Source organism: Watersipora subatra, chromosome 1 (genome assembly GCF_963576615.1).
Source record: "Watersipora subatra chromosome 1, tzWatSuba1.1, whole genome shotgun sequence".
In the NCBI taxonomy this organism is placed as follows: domain Eukaryota; kingdom Metazoa; phylum Bryozoa; class Gymnolaemata; order Cheilostomatida; family Watersiporidae; genus Watersipora; species Watersipora subatra.
Genome location: NC_088708.1, coordinates 42,856,767 through 42,881,167, shown reverse-complemented (window position 1 = coordinate 42,881,167; position 24,401 = coordinate 42,856,767). Strand labels below are relative to the sequence as shown.

At 38.7% G+C, this 24,401-nt stretch overlaps 3 protein-coding genes across 3 annotated transcripts in view; 1 reads left to right on the top strand and 2 right to left on the bottom strand.

Moving 5' to 3' along the window:
• Positions 1-44: 44 nt before the first annotated feature.
• LOC137387879 (EPM2A-interacting protein 1-like) lies at positions 45-770 on the bottom strand. The gene has a single exon (XM_068074394.1). The coding sequence runs from the start codon at positions 768-770 to the stop codon at positions 45-47; it is 726 nt and encodes a 241-aa protein (XP_067930495.1).
• A 60-nt stretch (positions 771-830) lies between these two features.
• Positions 831-2,005, bottom strand: LOC137387872 (general transcription factor II-I repeat domain-containing protein 2A-like). Its single transcript, XM_068074388.1, has 3 exons — positions 1,999-2,005; positions 1,637-1,881; positions 831-1,475 (listed from the first exon to the last, which is right to left on the bottom strand). Exons 1-3 carry the CDS (start codon positions 2,003-2,005, stop codon positions 831-833), a joined length of 897 nt encoding a protein of 298 aa, XP_067930489.1.
• A 2,714-nt stretch (positions 2,006-4,719) lies between these two features.
• Positions 4,720-24,401, top strand: part of LOC137385709 (BTB/POZ domain-containing protein 1-like) — a 52,696-nt gene continuing 33,014 nt past the window's right edge. Inside the window, exon 1 of the mRNA XM_068072241.1 lies at positions 4,720-4,781. The gene's annotated coding sequence lies outside the window, so the exon portion shown is untranslated. The remainder of the gene's footprint in view (positions 4,782-24,401) is intronic.

The following is a 24,401-nucleotide window of genomic DNA, read 5'->3' as shown; positions in this document are numbered from 1 at the left end:
ATTTCATGGACAGTTACAAACACTAAAACATGTAATTAGATATTTCAGTGTGATACTTGGCATTGCTTTTCTCTGACTATTCTATCAATGTCAGGCTGGGTAGCTGAGGAAGCCAGTCTTAGTTGCTGGGTCAAGTGTTCATCAGTGATAGTTGTCCTGTATTTATTTTTGGTATGCTTCATACGGCTGAAGAACTGCTCGCATAGATAAGTCGAGCCAAACAAACTGCCCATGAGTAAAGCATGTTTGTATAGGCCTGGAAATCTTTGTTTTGGAAGAAAATCACGGTAAAATTCTACAAGTTCATTGCTGTTGTGATGCTGGCTCAGCCTTTTATCAGCTTGAATATCAATCAGTTCCATTTGTAGAGGAGCAGGTGCTTCTTCTGCGTCGACTGAGAATGGGTCTTCAAAGATGTTGATATGCATGCAAGTGCCATCAAATTGAGCAAACCTTCTGCCAAATTCAGCAGCAAGGCCAGTCAGGAGCTTTGCATATGGCTCTGCACTGACATGATTTTCAACACTCTGTTGTCGCTCCAGCAGGCTCTTAAAATGTGTGCAGTTTCCATTTTGAAGTTGACCGACCCACAGATTTAATTTACACCGAAAAGCTGTTATATGGCTCCACAGAGATGATACATGCTGCTGCTTTCCCTGTAGTTTGCGTTTAAGATCCGCCATATGCTCAGTAATGTCTGCCAGGAAAGCAAGATCATTTATCCATGCCACATTTCTGAATTCTTCATGGTTACGTCCTTTGCCTCTCATGAATGTATCGATGGGATCTAAAAGACTGAGAAACCAACGAAGTGTTTTTGCACTACTGAGTCATCTCACTTTACAATAATATGTCACGTCTTGAAATTCTGCTTCAATCTCCTTCAGCATCTCTTTGAACTGGCGGTGGCTCAAAGCTCGAGCCCTTATGTAGTTTACTGTGGATACAACCAATTCCATGACATGTCCCATCTTAAAGTGCTGTGCTCCTAAATTTTCCTGGTGAATGATGCAGTGGTACACGATAGGAGGGACATTCCACACTCTGGACTTCAACAGCAAGCCAATTAAGCCTGTGTGTTCTCCAGTCATTGCCGGCGCACCATCAGTGCATATCCCTGATAACTTTTCAAGTGGTAGATTGAAATCTTTAAGTTCTTTGAGCAGGTTGTCAAATGTGTCTTGACCCGTTGTGGTACCGTGAAGGCTGCTCATTGTGAGAAAATCCTCTGTGATGCTGAACTGATCATCAATTCCTCTGACCATGATGGCAAGTTGTGCTATGTCTGAATTATCTGTACTCTCATCAAGCGCAATGCTAAAGTAGATAAAATTGCTTGCAACCTCTTTGAGTTTGCGCTCAATGTCCTTACTCAATGTTTCAATCCTTCTAATTACTGTGTGTCTTGATAAAGAGATGCTCTCCAGTGCTTCTTTCTTGTCGGGGCAAAACTCTTCCACAAATTCTGTCAGTACCTACAATACAATAGTCAATAACAATACTTTCATGTGCTGTTGAATATGCTGATAAAATTTAAATAAAACATAAAATGCATGCAAATATAATACACATATAAATGGTACTCAAACAAGAACCGGTAATATTCAGCATATTGATGAAATAGAGATAAACTTACCTCTTTTGCGAACTCTCCATGTTGAAATGGCAGCTGCCTCTGGCCAATTTTGTTAGCTATCACCAAACTACACTTTGTAGCCTTTTCACTGATTTCAGTGTAGCGGGTGAACAAGCGCTGCTGTGATGCGAGATTTTTTGACAGTGTTTCATACTTCTCTGCTCTCTCTCGGCCACTGTGCTGGTCATACTGTTGTGCATGGCGAGTAGTATAATGCCGTCGAATATTATATTCTTTGAGAACTGCTATAATTTGGTTGCAAATTACGCAGACAGCCTGATTTACAGAGTGGTGTTTCACAAAATAGCTTAATTTCTAATCGTTATTAAATTCTCTGCCCTCTTTGTCTATCTTCCTTTTACTTGCCATGCTTGTGTTTAAATGAATGAACCGATTTATAAACCAACAGTTAGCAGGTCAGTTAGGGAAATTCCCTAAAAACTGGATATTTTACCCACATGTGCAGTAATATCAGACAGGAAGAAAAAAGTGATGCAAGGGAAGGGGATTTCCAAGATACATAGCATAGCTGTTAACATGGTCAGAAAGTGTGGTTACAATTGGCCTACATTTCTGCTAAGTTAGGGCCTGACCTTGGGCAGAAAATTCAGTATAAAAATTTTAAATTGGTAAAGTCTCTAGGGGGGCCGCATAAAATCAGGCTGAGGGCCACATCCGGCCCCAGGGCTGCCTGTTGAGCGCCCCTGCGCTAGATGTAAAACTAGTAACATTAAAGTTTCGGAAATTTTGACAAAAGCTCTTAAAAATCAATTGAAAATAAGAGGAGCCAGTCATTATTCAAGTTCTGATTCAAGTGCTTGTGAAAAGGTGGAAATTAACAGAATTTCACAAAGGCAACGTAAAAGTTATTATGATAAAAAGTTTAAGAATAAATATTCTAGAAAAGAGAGTAGAAATTCTGGTTATGAGTTTCCTAGGTATGATCGTAGAAGCAATATAGAAACTCTAGCAGGTCTTCAAGAGACTCTAGTGTTGAAAGGTATAACCGCAGTTGATGTGTTAAGTCTAAAAATGGACGGTCACCTAAGAGTGATGATGAATGTTACAACTGTGGTAGTAGAGACTACAGGCTACGTAGTTGCCCTGTAGCTAGATGCTTTGTATGCAACAGGAAAGATACTAGTCTTGACTGTAAAAAAGTATGGCACCAAAAATACTCGAAAAGGTGAATGTAGGCACTGCTACAACAGAAATAGTAGTAGGAAAAGTGATTGGAGTACGGGCAAAAGCCCTGAGAGACAGGACAGAGATAGTTCGCTTTTTCACTACCCAAGTAGAAGTGTAAGATTTGCATCTGCAGATCCTAAATGATGAGATACATAAAATACTTAGGACCTTGAAGGTAAACGGAATGTGAAGCTGATTTCTGGTTTGATACAGGTGCTGATTTTTTTACTTTGACTGTTAAGAATCTAGTAAACTTGGTTTGAGTTTGATACCAGATTGACACCTTAGTGGCACTGATGGCTCAAGTCTGATAGTTCTAGGGTTCAGTAAAGTGAATATAGAGAGCTCTTATCATACTACTGATGCGCCTGAAACCTTTTGGGAATGACAGAACTTGAAAATCTTGATTTACTCGTCGTCATTAATGGTATGTGTACAGATAATTTCGATCTTATTAAGGAATTTTCTAAAGTGTTTAAAGACTTGGATACCATGCCTGGCATGTTTTTCATTACCTTGAGAGGTGAGGCGGAACCTATCAGGTTGTATTCCCCAAGCTGGGTTAAGATCTCAAGCTAAGAAAGATCTTGATAAGATGCTCTCTGATAAGATTATAGAAACACATAGAAACACCTACTGATTGGTGCTCAGGCCTAACAATAGCTCCAAAAGCTAGTGGCAAAATCTGAATTTGTTACCCAGAAAGTATCGGGTGCCGCTGCTCAGCCTCTCAAGGTTGGTATGGGTGGTAGACATGCTAAGGGCAGTAAGACATTTGCAAATGGCAACACGAGCAAAAGCCATGATGTACCAGCTAGCGCAGTGGTTTGTCGTGTCAATGAAGTTGCTGTTGGTGGCAACGTCAGTGGGGTTTATGAGGCCAATGATTCGAATACCAGTTTGCAGAAATCCTGGTTTGATAAGGTTGAGGCCAGTAAGCTTGCGCAGCAGGATCAGGCTCAGCCTGAGACTGCTGATGACTGTGAACTGGACTCTCAGTCAAATGAGAGTACTGAGGCTTTGCCTAAGGAGGGGCTGCCTGAAAAGCCGAGCTCTGAGGAGGCTGAATTTGCAGGTGATGGGGATCTAGGTAAGAAAGATGCTGATGTGGATCTAGATGGTGAAAAGGCAGTGGCCATGGAAGTCGCTGATACTGGAGGAGGCTAACTCCTGAACTAGGTTCATTGGTAATGATGAGTATAGACACCAATAGCCTCGGTGATAGCCTCCTGAGCCAGAAGAACTAGTTCGTATGTAAGGAAGAGTTCTAATGCATCACATAGAACATGCAAAAGTATGTTTCTTTTCGTCTGCAGTGTGTCTTCCTAGCGTTTCAGGCTCGTTGGTTACATTAGGCGTTACGCCAATTTAACTAGCTTGAAAAAAGTTGGTTAAACCGGTTAAAACTTTCATAAGTCTACACCTCAAGCACATGAACCTATAGTAGGCGACCACGTGGATGGCTACAGATGTATATAAGCGGTTGACTGACTGCAGGCGCTGCCTTTCCATTGTGGAATACTTGGTGAGTGTTTATATTTAACAAAGGGAATACAAAGTGCAACAGGCTATTATTTGTATTGTTGTCATTTTATCAATAAAATGCACACGTTCACTTCAATAAATCAATGATATACAGCCTTCCAGGGGGGCTGTATATCATTGAATAAATGTAACACGTACATAGTACATCATTTAACGTTGGATGATTTAGGAGTTGTCGTCACAGCAACACTCGTATAATTTACAGACCGCTCATGTGACTCGCTTGTCTGTAAAAACTCGTCGCACACAAATTTGCTGAAAATCGGATCGATGCGGTAACTTTAAACGGAAGTAGATGCTAATAAAATCGTCGATTCGCTAGTTTTTTGCATTGCATTGGGTACAAAATGGCGCTTTAATAAATTAGTACGAGTAGCGCTCCAACTACCGGTATACGTTAACTATTATGCAGGTAGGGTAGGTTATATCTATTTTTTTTGATTATTTTATGTAGGAGCTAAGCAATGCCTTCAATCTTGCTAAAACTTACCATAAACATAGTTTACCTTCTCTCCTACGTGGTTTTAGTTGGTTAATTCTTTATTTTAAACAATCAACAGCAAAAAATATAAATTGCCTCTATATGCAGGCCTGATATTACATGTGATTTTTAAAATAAATTTATATTTACATTCACATATGTGCATATATTATTTCACGAGTATATTTATGTAGCACTATATAGCCTAATTGTATTGTCTTTACGTAAATGAGTTTTAATAGTATAGGCGTTCTATCTATCTATCTATCTCTGTAAAATATCTCAAGTGGCCGCTAGGCCTGTAGAAATAAAATGGTGCATTAGGCATAAAAATAAGATCACAAATAAGCATAGACTTATTTATCTAAGTCTGAAGGATAAAAGTATAAGATCGCTTGGTCTAGTTATAAGAGAATCAGATGTTAAAATTTCATCGCACGGTTAAAAAAAGAGTGTTTCATTGCACTTGTATTGATTGTGTGTCTGATATTGGAGCCTCGAGTAAAATAGGATGAGTTCTTAATTACAAATCTATTAAAATCGACCATTAGGTCTTGGCTTAAAATTTTTTGCAGTGTGCTTTCGTCCTTGATGCGTCTTCTCTCTGCAAGTGTTTGCCATCCCATTTTCACCATTTCTGATGATATACTATCAAATTTTCTTAAATTGTTGGCCCACCTAAAAGCTTTTCGGTTAATGGATTCTAAATCTTGTATACTATAATCAAAATGTGGACTCCAGATTTCCGAAGCGTACTCTAGCAGTGGACGACACACACTATAGTATGCTGTCCTTTTGACATTAGGAGATGTTTTCTTAAGGGTCCGCATAAGCATAAAAAGAGTGCCGTTAGCCTTACGTATGATGCGATTTATGTGTTCATTAAAATTGAGGGTGCTAGAAACAAGTATACCCAAGTATAAAAAGGATTGCGAGGATATAAGAGATGTACCGCAATAGTTGTATATATGTGAAAATCTAACTGGTTCCACAGATGTAGATGTGCATTTATTAGCATTAAATCTCAACTGCCACGACTCAGCCCATGCAGCCACTCTGCACAGTTGGTCCTGTAGCAGAAGGCTGTCGGACGCACATTCTATTGGTCTTAAAAGTATGGCATCATCCGCAAATAAACGTATGGATGTCTTTGGACAGTTCAGAGACTCTGGAAGGTCATTGATATATAAAAGAAAAAGCAAGGGTCCAAGCACCGACCCCTGGGGCACACCTGATGTTACCTGGGTAGGTGGAGATGTTTTACCGTTAACTATGACACAGAATGTGCGGTCCAGGAGCCAGTGCTGTATCCAAGTCACTACGTTTGCATTTAGGCCATAACTTCTAAGTTTGTGGATCAATTTGTCATGCGAAACTGTATCAAACGCTTTACTAAAATCCAAAACAAGTACATCCACTTGAGTGTTAAGATTATTAAAATTTGCCAAGTCTGATATGGTGTGTATAAGTTGAGATTCACAGCTGTGCTTTTTTCTAAAACCATGCTGTGTTTCACTTAGGATGTTATTCTGATCGAGATAATCTCTTATGTTATGAGCAATAATATGTTCTATAACCTGTTCTGTTTTGTTGATGAATTTAACAACAGTGTCCCATTTCATAGTGTTTGGATTTATCTGTTGTTGAGGAGTACTATAGTCTGAGCATTGGTATAAGTAGTGTATACTAGTTTCGTCCTACAACAAACATGTGCATATCGGTGTAGGCAGACCTGCCAACCTAAGAGGGGGGCAATGCGTGAGATTTGGTTTTGGGGCAATTGATGTATCAATGATAGTATATATAAAATTGTGGAAATTGGGGCAAAAATCTCACGCATTTCTCACGCATTTTCATTTTTTCTTTGGGGTGATTGCGTGAGTCTCACGCCCAATGCGTGAGAGTTGGCAGGTATGGGTGTAGGGGAGACCGGGGTAGGTTGGCCCCCTTTTCTGAATTTTTCTTATTGGTTCTGTGTTTTTATCAGATGCTGATTGTTGAATATGTGTGTAGTTAATGCTGTAGAACGTATATTATGAATAACGAACAATAGTACATGTGAATAAGGAATACAATACAAGAGCATTAGAAAAACGTGTAACGCATCCTCGAGGATAAAAACAGAACTGCGTGCGCATGCACTAACCGGAAACGGCAAAGCCAATGATTCAATAATGTAACATCTCTCCTTCCCCTAGGGAAGAAACATATCATCACTAATTGTAATCCCCTTTTTAGGACAGTTCATAATCTGACAAATATGATGGGACAGTTTTCGCACGCGCTGATTGTCTGGTTTGCGTAGGTGTTGATTGTGGTGATTGTAGTATTTCTTGTGCCATGGGGGTGCATGGAATCGAGTCAACGGTGCCTGAAGAGGGCTGCTCGTGTGGACACGTCTCCGCTTCAATATTGACACCTGTCTCCTGACCCATCGGCAAGTGATTGGGTTTTGTCACCTCGCGTTCACTGTTCATTTCATTGGATGTGTCAGCCAAGTACGGAGAGGTTTCTCTTTTGCGTAGCTGATCAACGTGACGCCTTACGATACCTGAGGTGGAAGCATCTAAAATCTCATACATGGAATTTCCCAGAAGATGCATGACTGACCCTTGCAGCCACTGAACGGCTGGTCTCTGAAACGTCTTGTACCACACTAAATCACCCTCCTGAAAGTGACGCTTCTGCGAGAAGTTTGTAAGTGGTGCAGCCTGAATTGATGGCTTCAGAAGATCTAGTCTTGTTCGCAGGCATCTGCCCATCAGTAATTCTGCTGGCGTCTTGCCTGTTACCATGCTAATCGATGTACGATATTTGAGGAAAAACTTATCAACTTTCATGTTTACTGCTTCTGTCGAAGCCTTGTAAGCTTGTTTGAATGTCTGTACAAATCGTTCGGCTTGACCATTACTTTGTGGGTGGTATGGTGCCATTGTTAAATGTCGTATACCATTGCTCTTCATGAAGTGCATGAACTCCCCTGATGTGAACTGAGGTCCATTGTCAGTGACCACTGTATAGGGCAACCCATGTGTAGCAAAGACTCTTCGTAGTGTTGCTATGGTGATTGCTGAAGTAGACGTCCGAATGGGAAAAACTTCCAGCCATTTGGAATAGGCATCTACTATAATTAGGAACATTGTATTATCTAGAGGACCGGCATAATCCAAATGTATTCGCTGCCATGGACTATCAGCAGGGGCCCAATGGTGGGGATCTGATGGAGGATTGTGTTTAACCGCATTGCACTGCGGACAAGACCTTGCAATGGCTTCAATGTCCTCATCAATTTGTGGCCACCATACATAATTGCGTGCTGTTGTTTTCATTTTGACCATCCCCAAGTGACTTTGGTGGAGTTCGGTGAGTATTGTGGCTCGCAAACTAGAGGGTATAACAAGGCGTATGCCTCTCATCAAGCAACCCTTTAGCGTCGAGAGCTCTTGTCGACATCTAAAGTATGGATCTATGTTTGCGGCACTGTATGGAGGCCAACCATGTATGGTTGAGTTGTAGACATTGCTCAATGTTTTGTCCTCCTGAGTTTTTATGGATACTGTCTCAAAGGTCACGGGTAGTTGGGCATATTGTTCAATGTGAAATAGTCTTGTTTGTTCACAATGAAGTCTTCTGCATGGCTGCGGAAGCCGTGACATAGCATCAGCATTCGCATGAGTGAGTGATGACTTGTATTCTATGTCGTATGTATACGCTGTTAGAATAGCGGCCCATCTTTGCATTCTCATCGCAGCAATAGGAGGAACACCGGTTTTTGGGCCTAGAATTGTAACCAATGGCTTATGGTCAGTGAGCAAGGTAAATGAGCGGCCATACAAGTAGAGGTGGAATTTTGTTACCCCAAAGATAATTGATAGTGCCTCTCGTTCGATTTGGGCATAGTTTCGCTCACTTGGGCTTAATGTTCGAGAAGCAAATGCTATGGGCTTTTCTTCACCATTTGAAAGTTTGTGCGATAAGACTGCCCCTACCCCGTATGCTGAGGCATCACAGGCCAGTATCAGAGGAGAGTTAACATCGTATGGTGTCAACACGCAGTCTGTAGACAACAGCTGCTTTAACTGAACAAAGGCTTCTTGACATTGTGAAGACCAGTTCCAGTGAGCATTTTTGCGTAACTGTTGATGCAATGGGTGCATGACTGTTGCTAAGTTTGGTAAAAACTTTTGATAGTAGTTCACTAAGCCTATGAAAGATCGAAGCTCACCAATATTTGTAGGTGTTGGAGCCTCTTTGATAGCCTTAACCTTGCTTTCCATAGGGTGCAGGCCGTGTTGATCTATGCGATGTCCTAAATAAATAATTGATGATTGTAGGAGGCAGCACTTTTCTTTATTGACCTTTAGCCCATAATTCTGTAGACGGTCTAAAACGCTATGCAAAGTAGATAGATGTGATTCATAGTTCTGACCAGTAATAAATATGTCGTCTTGATAACATAAGACATTTGGTAGGCTACCCAGTATGTCATCCATTGCTCTCTGGTGGATGGCAGGCGCTGAGGCCACCCCGTATGGGAGTCGGTTGTACTGGAACAGTCCTTTATGTGTAGTGATAGTAACTAAAGGCTTTGAAGCTGCATCTAGTTTGATCTGAGCAAAGGCCTTTGACAAATCTAATTTGGAGAATAACTTTCCGCCACTCATTTTTTCTTGAAGGTCATCTATAGATGGCATAGGATATGAGTCAACAACTAGCTGAGGATTTAGGGTAACTTTAAAGTCTCCACACAGCCTAATGGAACCATTGGGTTTTATGACGGGAACTACAGGTGTTGCCCATTCACTATGTTCTACTGGAGAGATAACGTTTTCATTTAGGAGAGATTCAAGTTCTTGTTCTACTTTTGCCCGCAATGCGAATGGTACAACTCGGTGCTTTTGCCGAATAGGAATAGCACTTGGGCGCGTACGGAGCGTTGCTTCAACCTTTTTCATTTCTCCTAAAGTTTGCTTGAATAAGGACGGGTACTTTGCAACTAGAGTGTCCTTCAGTTGTGCCGTTGCCTCGACCCGATTAGCCTTGATCTCTGACCAGTTTAATTTAAAGTGGTTTAACCATTCCCTTCCAAACAATGGGACCTGCTCACCCTCGGATTTATCTAGCACAAACATCCTTGCTTTACTTTCTTGCTTGCTGAAATGCACAGTTGAGTAGATGACTCCTTTCGGCTTAATTGACTGCGTTGCGCCGTATGGTTTCAAAGTAGTAGATGTAGGTTGGAGTTCCAATGAGCCTTTAATCTTTTTGTAGATATGATATGGCATTGTGGACACTCCTGCACCTGTATCAAGTTCCATTTTCACTGGGATACCATTGATGAGTGTATCTAGCATGATTGGTGGGTGGCTGTGCTCCTTAGACAGTGTGTTTATATGAGCTATATCTTCATGCTCCTCTGTAATTGCATCTGACATTACACTGTGTGTGTTTTGTGCTCGTCTATGAGGCTTCTGGAGTTGAGGTCTTTTACTTGGAGTTTTCTGTTCACAAACAGATTGAAGATGGCCTTTCCGACCACATTTAAAACATTCAGCTTGAAGGTGTGGGCATTGCTTTCTTGGATGAAGGGTGCTCCCGCAGGAACGACAAGGCCAAGGTTTGCCACTGGTAGTAGGCGAATGCATGTTAGAGATGTGACAGACTTTAGATTCTGTTGGCTGTCGTTGTGTCATGACTTCGGCATCTTTCCCAGCCTGCTCCATACCTCGAGCAATCTCTATGGCACGTGAAAGATTTAAGTCTGCTACAGTTAACAGTTTGCGGCGAGCATTTTCGCAGTAAATTCCACAGACCAGTCTATTACGTAGTACCCGTTCACGGTACGCACCTTCAAAATTGCAATGCTCAGCAAGTAACTTGAGTTGTGCAACATACTCATGGATGCTTTCACCAGGTAGCTGGTTTCGTTGATGAAAGCGATATGTTTCCGCAATTTCGAGTGGAGGTGGTGAGATATGATTACTTAGCAGCGTGGTTAATTCTTCTAATGACTTAGCTGTTGGTCTATCTGGTGCTGTGAGACCACGTAATAGTTTATATAACTTGGGACCTATGAGGCTCAGAAAAGTTGCCTTTTTTTTGCTATCATCAATGCTATTAGCTTCCGTGTAGAAATCAAAACGCTCTAAATAACATGTGAATGACTCAATTGACTCATCAAATGGTTCCATGCGTCCAATGGAATTTTGAGCTGCCATTGCAAAATTAATGCTTGTTGAGCTTTATGAGAGAATTTCTGTTAAGAAAAAGATGCACAACAACGTGTGTCTTGCGCAAGAAAAAGGCAACAGTTCTAGTACAAAAATACAGGTAACTAATACAGTAAAACGATAGGGGACATTGAGATAATTACGAATCCCATCCTCGTCGCCATTGTTGAATATGTGTGTAGTTAATGCTGTAGAACGTATATTATGAATAACGAACAATAGTACATGTGAATAAGGAATACAATACAAGAGCATTAGAAAAACGTGTAACGCATCCTCGAGGATAAAAACAGAACTGCGTGCGCATGCACTAACCGGAAACGGCAAAGCCAATGATTCAATAACGTAACACTGATGATTCTTTGTATGCCCACATTTTTAACTCTTAACTACATTGTGCTGCTTTAGAAAAGCTCTGAGAAAGTTATTTCAAGAGTTATTCAGTCTTTTTAAACATATCATTAGAAGTCCAACCTACCCCACACACGGAGTAGGTTGGACCTCTCAATGGGGCAGGTTGGACTGTTCATTATCTAGTTTATATTATGTACCAAAACATGTGTTAAGAAAGTTTGTTCGACCACAAAAAATAAAGACCGTTTATTCATTTATTTATTCACTGCAATACAAGCAGTTATTTGAAGTACAGCTGAATAAGAATGTTTGCCACATCATCTAATCCCAGCCAGGGAATCAAGAAAAGAAAAAATAACAGAAAACGTGTAATGATTTGGTTAATACTGCACTAAAGGTGGTTAGCGAAGATTGTCATAGAAATATCTCAAATCAACGTCAAATGTGAGCTTTTTAATTGATCTCATTGTTCCCCCGGTTGAAATCGGATCTCCTAATTTCATAACAATGTCCTCCTTGCTGACCAAGTCGCGGTCTTCCTTGTCGGGATATTGAAACGCACAATTCTTGCTGTTGGTGACTTTGTGTACAAAGTTCACTTCAAACTTATCATCATCCATCACTTCAAGAACACACCCGGCATAAAATACTGTTTTCCTACCTGCCGGGTATTTTACCAACACGTGAGCTCCTTGAGTTATGTCACCAACGTCTTGGTCATTATATTCCAATTCTAGAAAGTCGTCTCCAGATTCTGAATCAGTTAAATCAATTGATACAACATCTTCTTCATCGGTGGATTCAGGCATTGGTGATTTTTTTCGCTTTTTTGCAGGAGGTTTTGGTCTTCTGGCTTTTGCATTTTCTGCTATTCGATTTTTTTTAGGTGTGTCGGTGAGAATTGCTGATGAGACTTTTTTCCTGTTCAACTTTCTTTGGTGACTGCAGGCTTTCGGCAAGGGCATGAGTTGTTCTGGGGTTATGTGCTGAACTGGCAGTTGTCTTTTAGTCACTGGTGTTGCTGCAAGTTGCTTTGGATTGCTGCAGTTACTAGTTGATGGAACACTCTGTTGGGTAGATGTAGAAGGTTGTGGATTACCATCAGATTGTGACTCAGGATCAGGTTGACGCTCAGGATCAAGTTGACGTTCAAGATTTGGTTGTTGTGCAGCATATGGACATGCCTTGGGGTCAGGTTGGTCAGTTATATCTGCGGGAAAGAAATCACTGTCGTCGAATACATCTAAGTTATAGGGGTATATACCGGTAGCACGAAATCCAGCTGTAATGTTAGAATTTGTGAAGCTTTTAGTAAATGCTATGCCTGATAGCTCTGCCATTTCATAAATGGAAATGTAGCGACTCGGATGACATCGCAGCCAATCGTCCATCGCTGCATTCAAGTAGCGTTTCAAAGGTCCATATACACTGCGATCTAGGGGTTGGAGCCTATGAGAGGTGTGAGGTGGGAGAGTTAACAAAATTACGTTGTTTTCTTTGCAAAATTCAATTGACTGGATAGATATATGAGAGCTATGATTGTCCAGAATTAAAAGAATTGGTTCACTGCTGGTGGGCTTTGTATGGCTAACGAAAAATGGTAAGCAATCATTTGTGAAAATATCGCTATTCATATACCCGGTTTTGCACGCTACTCCCTTTGAGCCAGCAGCAGCTCTATTGAGAAAGTGCTGTTTAAAATTAACTCTAGGAAATATGTAAAATGGCGGCAGAGAATTGCCGATTGCATTTATGGCACAACACATTGTCACGAGCTCCCCACGCTCTTGAGAAGCAGTTGCTCCCACTTGCTTTTTTCCCAGTACGCTAACCACCCTTTCAGGATTTTGCACGGTGGTAACTCCAGTTTCATCAAGATTGTATATATTTTGAGGCGATATCTGGGTCCTAAAACAATACAACATAGCAATTCAGAAACAAAATAGTTACAGTAGCCAAAGGCCTGACATGAATGAGTTGATGGTTTAGTAAAGTAAGAAACAAGAGCCTGTATTAATATCTATGGTTAAACATTGTACAATTTATATAGGCTTAAAATTCAATTGGGCTCTTTTGGTCAGTTAGTAATAGTGCATTGCCTTCTACTTTGGTGTGATTTGTTTACCTATCTGTCACTTCTTTAAGTTTGTTGAAGAACAAGCTAACTGCTGGCTGATTGAATCCTGACTGTCTAGCAAGTGAGGTGGCCTCCGGAGTTCTTATGGACAGCTTATGTCGCTTCAAGAATCCAGCAAGCCAATCTTTACCAGCGGTCTTGTTTGTTTTCCAACTCTCAGGCATGGTAACTTCTCCTCTGTTGCTCTTGGCGTACTCATAAGCCAATTCACGACACTTAACGGGTGTCAAACCATAAAATCGAAGGTCTAGCTCTTTAAGATGATTAGCTAAGTTCAGCTCCATTGCATCGCTGAAAACCATTTTTACAGTTTTACAGTGCGTATAGCCCTCACCCAATTTCTTTCTATGCCTTTTAAGGGTTGTGGCAGGAATTTTAAATGTTTTACTGTCTGGTCCAGTGAGGCACCTTCATTCCAAAACCGAATTGCAGCTGTGATGTCCTCTTTGGTCGCCCCTCGTTCTGTTTTACGCTTGTAGTTTCGAACCATGATTAATTGCTTGTCAAATTCTAGTATAAAGTTTCTACAACAAATATGCCTATATTTTATGCTGGAGTCTGTTTGGATATGTACTCCACTGAATAATTCTGATTCAAACAAGCCATAATCTTTACTTCCATTTCACAATCTTGATGGGGTAGGTTGGCCCACAGGCCAACCTGCCCCTTTTTCAAAAGGCCAACTTGCCCCATCTGAAGTTGGTGGACATAATTTCAACCATCAAAAATTTCATTATTGCTGGCTTCCCAACTTAATCTGAATTTGGTTGAATATATGCTAGACATCTCTTAAGAGTATGACAGAAGTAGAATTAACACACTCAAGAATATGCTGACCACAAGTTATATTTCATAAAGTTACTTTTTGAGCAAAAATTATAGATTTGACATTATTTCACTTACCCTTGCACATGTGAGAGGCAGCCATTGACAGGAAGTGATGTAATTTCATTGACCTATATTTCATATGGGAAGAAAACTCCAAACACACATATATTTTCCAAAATTGACATAGTCCAACCTGCCCCATAGGGCCAACCTACCCCGTTCTCCCCTATAGGTTGCTCCAATGGTCTATTGAAATAGTTGCAGCTTTCCTTTCTGTCTCTAGAGGTATTGGGTTATTGAATAAATGGTCTACTGGGAGAGTTGCAATTAGGCCTAGTGAGCAATTACCATAATTAGTTGCATCTTCCATCTTCTCAGCCATTTTGATTTTGTAAGATCGTTAATGTTTGTTTTACTGAGTTCTTTAGAGTCAATATTATCAACTTCTACAATTCTGGAGATTATCTTCCTGATATCAGCTTTAAATGCTTTTATCAGTGAGCTGTGAGGAGAAGCGGTAATGATGTGTGACATATCTGATTTAATCAGACACCGCATTATTTGTAGCCTTTCCCTTGTCATTTGAATATTTATCGGGGGTATCCCAATAATAACGTGTAATGATTCTAAATATGGATTTAAATGAGTTCCAAGAAGGAGTTTGAGGTGGAGATGCAGTGTGATTTTTTCAGTCAAGTTCCAAAGAGAACATGCATGTAGAGCCTTAGGAATAATTGCATGAGTGAGAACCTTTTTTGCTGTTTGACAGCTCATTCCTGAATACAGAAATGGTTTTAACATGTTCATTTTTGTATTCAGCGACTTAACGCTGTTCCTAATCTGTTTCATAAATTCTAGGCCCTTATCTACCCAGATTCCAAGTACTTTTGTGGAGTCTAACAATTTTAATGTTCTCGTTTTCCATCACTGAGGGTTGAAGATGACCATGGAAAACTACTAATTCTGTTTTTCGGTAGTTAATTTTTAATTTCCATTTTGTCATCCATTCTTGCATAATAGTGCAATTTTTGTTGCATGTGTCTTGAAGCTCTGATGACGAATGATCTGACATCAGTATGGTACAATCTTCAGCAAATTGCAGACCAGTGCCTTCTACTTGTAGTAGCATATCATGTATGTATACGTATAATGAAAAGCAATGGAGACAAAACACTGCCTTGTGGAAGTCTTATTGTACATTTTTGTGGTGTGTGTATATAGTTGTTTACCTTCGGTTGAATATTTCTTGGGGCGAGAAATGATTCAACCGTCCTCAAGAAGGTATCAGAGACCCCAAGGACAGCTAATCTAGATATCATCCTTTGATGCCATACAGTATCAAAGGCCTTTTGAAGGTCTAAGAAAATGGCTGCTGTGTGTTGCTTCTTTTAAAGGCGTTGTGTTTCTGATATCAGTTGAAGAAAGTAGGCTACATCAAATGTTCCTCTGTTTTTTCAGAAGCCAAATTGTGAGTTTGGTAATAATATATTATTTTTTATGTTATCTCTTAGTCTTTTTTCTAGAATCCTTTCCAGTGTTTTTCCCACATGGGAGCTGATGGTTATGGGATGGTATGATCCTACATCAGTGTAATCTGCTTTGCCAGTTTTCCTAAGGAATATTACTAAGTTTGACTTGTTCCATGGCCATATTTGTGTCTTGAGAACAGCATTGAATAAGCAGCGTAAAGCTATGAGAAGAAATGGACTCGATTGTTTTAGCATCTTTGAGTGAATGCCATTGAAGTCTGCACTTTTTCTTGACGGTTTCAGCTTTCTAAGAGCAAGTTCTATCTCTGCCATTGTGATGGGTTCATTAAGTAAGACGAATTTCTCTGCATTTTCAGCTAGAATACATTGGCTTGTTTTTGTTGGAAAATGCATTCATATTTAGGTGACCACCTCCAAATATATGGTCAAAGAGATATTTTGCCTTGCTTTCATCACTGTGTAGAATACTGTCATGGTTATCTTTTAAGCCACCTGATAAGCGATCTTCCTGGTGATAAAAAACTTTCTTGAATGTTTTCTAAAACTTGGAATTCTCTGCTGAGTCTAGTTTATTAGATTGTTTTTCAACGTACTCATTTTTAGCTTTGTTCAGTTTGAGATTGAATGGTTGCATGGTTTGGCAACATCTAGATACAAAACTTTTCTATTTCTAGTTTACAATTGATTCTGCAAAAAAATACAAACGTTCAGTACAGATTGATTTGCTCAATTTTTTCATTCATTATATATTAGCGCTATCATGTCAGTGATACATCTTGAAATGGTAGCATTTGTACATTCATGCAAAAAGTTGAATAATTTCTTTAAGATAGGATAAGTTGGACCCAGTACCGGTGTAAGTTGGAATAACATTTAAAATTTGGGCAAAAAATAGCCTTGATATGCTTGAACGATATATATAATGCAATAATGTAGGGGATGAATGGTGACATGAGTCACCTCACCTTAAAGGACCTTTTGAAAATTAAATATTGGTGCGGTTCAAACAAAAGTGCGTCTCCTCAAGTGTTAGACTGAAATGTATAAATTAAATATAAATATATAATACAGCAACCTAGCTATTCATTATTGAGAATTATCAATAACATTTCCAAATACGAAATGTGGCCCATATCCCAACTACAGGGTAATGTGAGCCGTTTTTAAGATTGAATAAGCAATGACTTCACATTTTCTTGCATGGGTATAGCTGCCATTCAGCTAGAGGATAATAAGCAAACAAAAACTGCTCATTTTACACAAAACAGTTATTATTCCACCACTACCCATCTCATACATATGTTAAAAATGTCCTCATTTGAGGACGCCATGCAATTATGAAACAAAGCGCTCTGTCCTCATACGAGGACAAACTACAGTTGGTTGGTAGCATTAGCTAAAGGTTGCAGTCAGACAGAGTCACTTGGTATGATACTCTCCAAAGCATTCTGGGCAGAAAACTCTTGCAGATTGTGCACAAGAATCCTGTTTTGCTGTGGCAGGTTGGAGCGACGCATCGGCTTGCATATTTTTTAGCTGATTTCTCCGGCCAGTGTCCAGCATCAAGGTTTCATTTGAAATTTTGCAACCAATATAGTAAAAATTGTGAACTCTCAAGTTGTAGCATTTTAGCAATATGCACATATTAATTGAATAAATATTTTTTACAAGTAAGCATCATCAATACTGCAAATCAATACTGTCTCCATGTTCCCACCGATAGATCAGTCATCCTATCACAATTTTGAAATTTACAAAGTGAAAAAAACAGACGTAAATACCAATGTTTGTGCTTGAGGCTGTGCCAGTAGCATGAAATCAGGAAATCTGTTAGATCCACTCCTCCCATATGTTTGTTATACACTTCAATAGCACGAGGCCTGATAACATCCACATGACTTTTTTCCCACCGTTGTACTACGCTTGTCGGTTGCATACCCACAATTATGCTTGCAGTGTAAACAAGATTGTTATCATTCCACTTCACAATGGTGATGTTGTCTTTGTTGGTAGCATAGGTAGCACTTCATCTTGTTTTCATCTTTATCGTCAATCAAAACTCTAACATATATATTATGTTTTTATCATATTTGTTTTTAGTTTTTTTTTTAACTTACAGCGAGGGTTTTTACCTTTGGTATCATTTTACTCCACTCTCCAAAGCCATTTATTAAGTATGCCTTGACCATTCTTTCTTGATAGTTTTTTTGAGAATTTTCAGTATTGTATCCATCAGAACATTTGACTGTTGCATTTTGCAAATACAGCTATGAATTATAGTCTATTGACAAATTTTTGTTACAACTATTGTTTGAGCAGTATTGCTTTTTTTACTGCCATATTTTGTTTCAGAAGATTTTTCAGCCGGCTCCATGGAATTCATTACCTTAATCTTTCCCATGTCACAAGAAAATTTCCAAGTTAGCTCATCAATTTTGCAAAAGTAGTGCCTGTTCTTTTGCTCAGTTCCAATTGTGAATCATTAGGCTTAGGCGCATGTTTTTTCTACATGCAACAAAGATTCCGATTCTGACTTGCTGCAGTAGTCATAGACGATGAGTTCACCTCTTGTGTCATCTTTATGCCTGTTTACTACAATATACTCATCTGACACAGCCATATCAGCAGCATAGTTGGTAGGATTCTTAAACTCATAGAGTTTCTCTCCATTTTGCATGCAAAGAAGTAGCATGTACATCTTGTGTGATTTTTCACCGAATGAGTAGCTTTTTTGATCTAGTGATATGGGAATTATTCATATTGTAGTGCTTTATCAAAACTGCATGTTCATGATGACTACATTCAAATAAAAATTGAATTTAGCTTTCACAACAAATTTTTGACTACTAATAACCATGCTTTCAGAATTTGTTTGTAATTTAGGAAGCTGGTTGTAAGCCTTTACTAACCATATAGATTCCAGTGTGGGGACATTAGCTTGGCACATATTTCATATGGTTGACTAAATATACCCTTTGACATTCCCTGACCTAGTACATAGTCTGAGAGCAATAATCAGAAACTGAATCACGCAGATAGTACTCGTTGGAGTCCCATTAGTGGTGTTTTTGGATTCTGATGTAGTTGACTAAATTCTATCAGTTTTTGAAGCCAACTATTGATTCTTCAATGGAGACAGGGGACCCAAGGTTATACTCCCTATTCCACATCTTGTTGAGGTGCCCTAGCATTGGTCTAAACTTGTAGATTTGATCGAAGTTTGTTGAACCTTTTTGTCTGCCTCTGCGTCCTCGTCGGTGACATGAAAAAAAGCGCATCATTTACTTAAATTTGTTTTGACCAGTCGGTGGTACTCCAGTAGAAATCAATAGTGTGTTTGCTATTAATACCCATGTTCATAAGAGCTCCAATGAATGCTTTTATTTGGGGCACAGTAACAACTTTCCATAAATTTATTTTAGAGTAAAGTTTTAGCTGTCTTCACTGTACAAATACTACCAGTACTTCTTCAAAAAGTACTGGTGGTATTTGTTGGTCTATATCACTAAGATTTCCTACAAGGATGTACCACCTTGATTGACTGACTCAAAAAATGTTCAAAATAGTCTACCGGTTGAACGTCTACTGAGTTGAGCACAGGGCCTGTTACTACAGCAAACTTATGGATTAAGGAAGCTTTGTCTCGCTTCATATTTGCAATAATAGTTCAGGTACCAGCATCATCCTACCCCATTATCATCATTACTACTACCATCTTTCTCATCACCCTTACTCTCAGATTCTGATACAAAGTCGTCCCAATCATAATTTGAACCTGAATCATTCACTTCTAAATCTAGCAAGTTATCACTATCAACTGATACCCTCCTAGTTACTTTAGTAGTAACAGTACCACTACTTGCAGCATTAGATGGATGTCAGAAATTTTGTTTGGAGGTCGCGATGACAGTAAAATAGCCTTTTACACCCTTGGAAAACATTCAGTAAGTAGAAACAAAAGCTGAAATGAGCAAGAAATAAAGTGCCAGATTTTATCCAAGAAGTATTTTTTTTTTGGATTTGGTTTGTTTTGCATTGCTAGAAAAAACCCTTTTACGTAACAGGGAGATTTGTTTCGGTTGCTAACAGAGACTACTCTATCGTAGCTCACTCTTGGTCGGACATGCAAACAAACAATAGCTGATAGCAATCAGCAAACCAAAAATCACTTAGAAAAATATATTGGTATGGCAAAATAACTGTTGCTTCGCCCATTGTCAGCACTATTGCTAAACGGCAATAGCGTCCCCATGCCTGGAAAAGGGCTACTAGAACAGTTGTTTGCTGCTTGGCTTTGCATGGCTTACAAAAAATGGTGATGATTTGGTGATTTATGTCTAGTGTAGTTTCATTGACCTCTCTATTGCCAAAGGTGTTTTTAAATATTTTTGGTGTTTTTGCTAATTGTAAAGGCGTCCCTTAATTTAAACTTTTTTGTTTCACTGTGTGACATTTGGGTGTGGTTTGTATCTCTCAACATGCAGCCAAAGTTTTTACCCCTGGTTACTTTTTACTCCCCTCTCTGTAGCCATTTATTAAGCATTTCTTGACCATTTTATCTCGATACTTTTTTGAGAATTTTCGGTATTGCATCCATCAAAATTTTTCGACTTACATTTTACAAAAATAGCTATTAGGTAATAATAGTCTATTGAAAAATCCTTGTTACAACTATTGCTTGAGCAGTATTGCTTCTTTTGCTGCCACATTTTGTTTTAGAAGATTTTTCAGCAAGCTGTGGCACTACCTTAATTGTTGCCACAGAGAAGTTAACTTAGCAATTTCTAAGAGAATTGTTAAGTTAACTTATCAATTTTGTATAAGTAGTCTCTGTTCATTTGCTCAGTTCCAATTGTCAGTCATTAGGCTTAGGCCCATTTTTTTCTACGTACAATGAAGATTCCAATTTTGGTGTGCCGCAGTATTCATAGATGATGAGTTCAACTCTTGTGTCATCTTTATTCCTGTTTATTACAATATACTTATCTGACAGCCATATCAGCAGCATAGTTGGTAGGATTCTTAAACTCATAGAGTTTCTCTCCATTTTGCATGCAAAGAAGTAGCATGTACACCTTATGTGATTTCAAACGTGTATGAGTAGCTTTTTTGATCTAGTAATATGGGAATTTTTCATATTGTAGTACCTTATCAAAACTACATGCTCATAATAACTGCAACTAATGACGTAACAATTTTTAAACTTCTAATAACCTAGGATCTAGGAAGCTGTTTGAAGGCCTCTTCTAACTATGCAGATTTAAAAACTAAAATATTTTATCCAATAGCAACATTAATTTTGTGTTTGTAGAAGTACCCCTCATGCACGTTCATTTTAATGCACTTATTTATATGTAGAATTGATAAACAATTAGATTTTATGTTGTCTGTGTCATCTAGGTCTATAGGCTGGTGACATCTAAAGTCGTTGGCATTATTTAAATGTCATAGACATAGAGGTCATTGTCGACTTCCACTCTTTGTTACTCTTCCATCATTATATCACATTTTCTTTTTTGTTCGAAATTGTCCACCTCAGTCGTGAGCTATTGGGGTCTTTAGTTGCATCATCATTAGTAACCAGTAGCATCACGTAGCAACAGATTTCAATTGCATAATGAAAGTTCTATGGTTATGTATTGTCAAGCCAAGCATGTTGCAGCTTCCCATTACATAGCATAGGTTCGATGTACCAAATTTACATGCTAAAGTTGAATAAACTGCTTCTTGCACCTCTAGGCTGTGTGTAGCTCTTCAAAGTTGCTACAACCTATCAGAAGCTGAAATAGTTTGTGCAGATAACTGTATTTGACTCAAAAACCTTAACAACTATATACATTAGTTGTCAAAGGAATAGAGCGGCAGAGTAGATACCAGCTACTATTTTAACGTATTTTACAGAAGATGTGTCATGATCACTTTGAGCAGTAGTAAAGGCAGAAATCCTTCAAACTGGGTCAGGTCAACTTAACATGTTGGGCTACTGGAAAACTGGCTTTATCATTTTTTCACATGCCCATGTTGTCCACGCCATTAACACATTTTGGGACAGTCCATAACCCAGTGACCTTTCATGTTACATTTCTTGCATGCACTACTTTCACATTCAGCTGCATAATTATTCATCATAGATTGACATACCTTATATCAGATATTGCCTTTCGAGTCCCCAATCTTAGTCTTGCCATTACCATCTGTAGCTTAACGTTCAGTAGCCTTATCACTTTTTTGCAAGACTATGGTACCCTCAGCTTTCATTTTCATCATCAACTTGTATTCGCTCTTTTACTGTCCAAACTACCAACTTTTCTTGCACCTTTGCCACCAGCCAGTTCTCTCATCACTCCTTTTTTTCTATGCCATTACCACTGTCTGGCTCGCCTGCTTCTCCAGGCTCGCCACCAGATCTCGAACGCACCATATCAGTGTTTCCTAGTACCTCTAGAACTGAAACAAAGTTACTTTTAATAGCTCATATCATCTCTTCTCATTGCATGGCTAACCTGTTCATTTCTCGTAACTGTAACGTTTCCATTAACTCGTTTGTACAGGAAAAGGTTTATCTTAAACGTTGTGATCAACATTACGCAAAGGTAACTCAACAGCAATATTTTGACCATTTATAGGATCTTCATGCTCGGTAAGTAAGAAGTATTAACAATATTCTCAACAATGATATAATTTGTGATATATTGATGAGACAAAGAGTCATTATCACACAGAATCATCTTTCCCTGAAGAGCAATATTCAGAAAAAATAGCTATTATAATCGTTATGCTCTAGCAATCTCCAGCTTTATTCAAGTCAAATTGACTAGATGTTGTCCATTTCTACTCAATTCACTTATGCTGACTTGTACCCAATAACTTCTAGGTGAATTTTTTTTTCAAAACAATCTAACCATTATTAGGAGTTTCGACATAAACTAATAGACAAGGTTCTAATAATTCTAACTTGGAAACTATAGTTTTTTTTGCATTTTCTTGTTTCATTTTTCTCAAATTGTTTGTAAACCACCACACTTCCAGTTGAAATTTCCAAAGAAGATCCACCAGCTCGTCCGAACACCAGTAGCGTAGTTGCAACCAACGGATTGTAGTCGCATATGCCAGCATGGCCACAACTTTATGGTCATATTTTTTTCGCAAACATTCAAGTTTTTACCAAACTTCCAGCTAAACCATTGGCCTAATGAATTACTAGTCGTTATAGTATATCCTACATTGGAACCATATTTCCTGTATCACTATGTAACAACTACTATTGTCCAACCTAATAACATTATGAAAGCTAAAGCATAAGAACAGGAATTGAATGATATCTATAATCCAAAAGTTTGAGCACTTAGTGTACAAAGCCTCTATCTATTTGGAGTGATGATCTATCAGCACAAGATAAACTCTCCATTAAAGATGTCAGAATCAATAGTTTCCATGGTCTAGAAGGTCATTCGTGCTCAACCATTGGTTAAAGCTTGGCCCCAAAATTCATAATACACTTCTGCAATATCCTTTCATAAACCAGGCCACCAAAAGTGTTGTGTTGCTCGTTGACTCAGTAATCCCCTGATGACATAACTCCAAATATCCAAACCTCTTAAGACACTGGCATATAGATTCTAGAGTCGTATAACAATTAGTTATTTTACATAGATAATTTTTCTCTTGCACCGCAAAATGCTATTAGTTCTTTAAATAAGTTTTCCACTTTATCGAGTGACCTAGTATCCATATACTCCATACATTTCTGCACATTCATGTCTATTCTTGCCTCATTACTAATTTCCTCATCTTTGATGTCACCATAAACATAAACCGATGAGGAAACTGTGGCATTAGCATAAATATCAATCTTATTACACCTTTATAAATCTCATTGTTTCATACTGCCATTAGGTCTACTAAGAGCATCAGTAACAGATCCTTACAGGGTGTATGGAATATATTAAAACCATATCTAGTAAGTCTTATCTTGACTCTAATATTGTCTAATAGGTAATTTAGATCAGTTTTTGTGCCTAGAACAGCAATAAATGACCTATGGCTAGTTTCTATTTCAAATTTATGTCTAACTAGAGAATAGGTGAACTTTTCACATAACCCAATTTATATCCAAAGCTTTTTCTTCCATAGTATATCTAAGTTCAGCTGCAGACATTTTCCTGGAAGTGTGTTCTATCGGCTGCTACCAATTATTACCTTTACATTGTAACAATGTTGCCTCAAGGAGTTTTACTAGAGTCAGCAGTTACTCTAGATTTTATCTAATCGAACCGTATATAGTACAGGAGTACTAGATATCTCTTTGTAGATTTTTTGAAAAGCATCACATTGGTCAGGGCCTCAATACCATTCTAATTTGCTTCCAGACACTTCATAAAATTGAACATAGAAACTACCAAGCTTATTATTTAACTTCATCAAATAGTTCATCGTACCAGTAAACATCTCAGGCTCATTTTTACAAATAGACATTAAAATGTCTACAATGGCATTCATTTTACTAGGATCT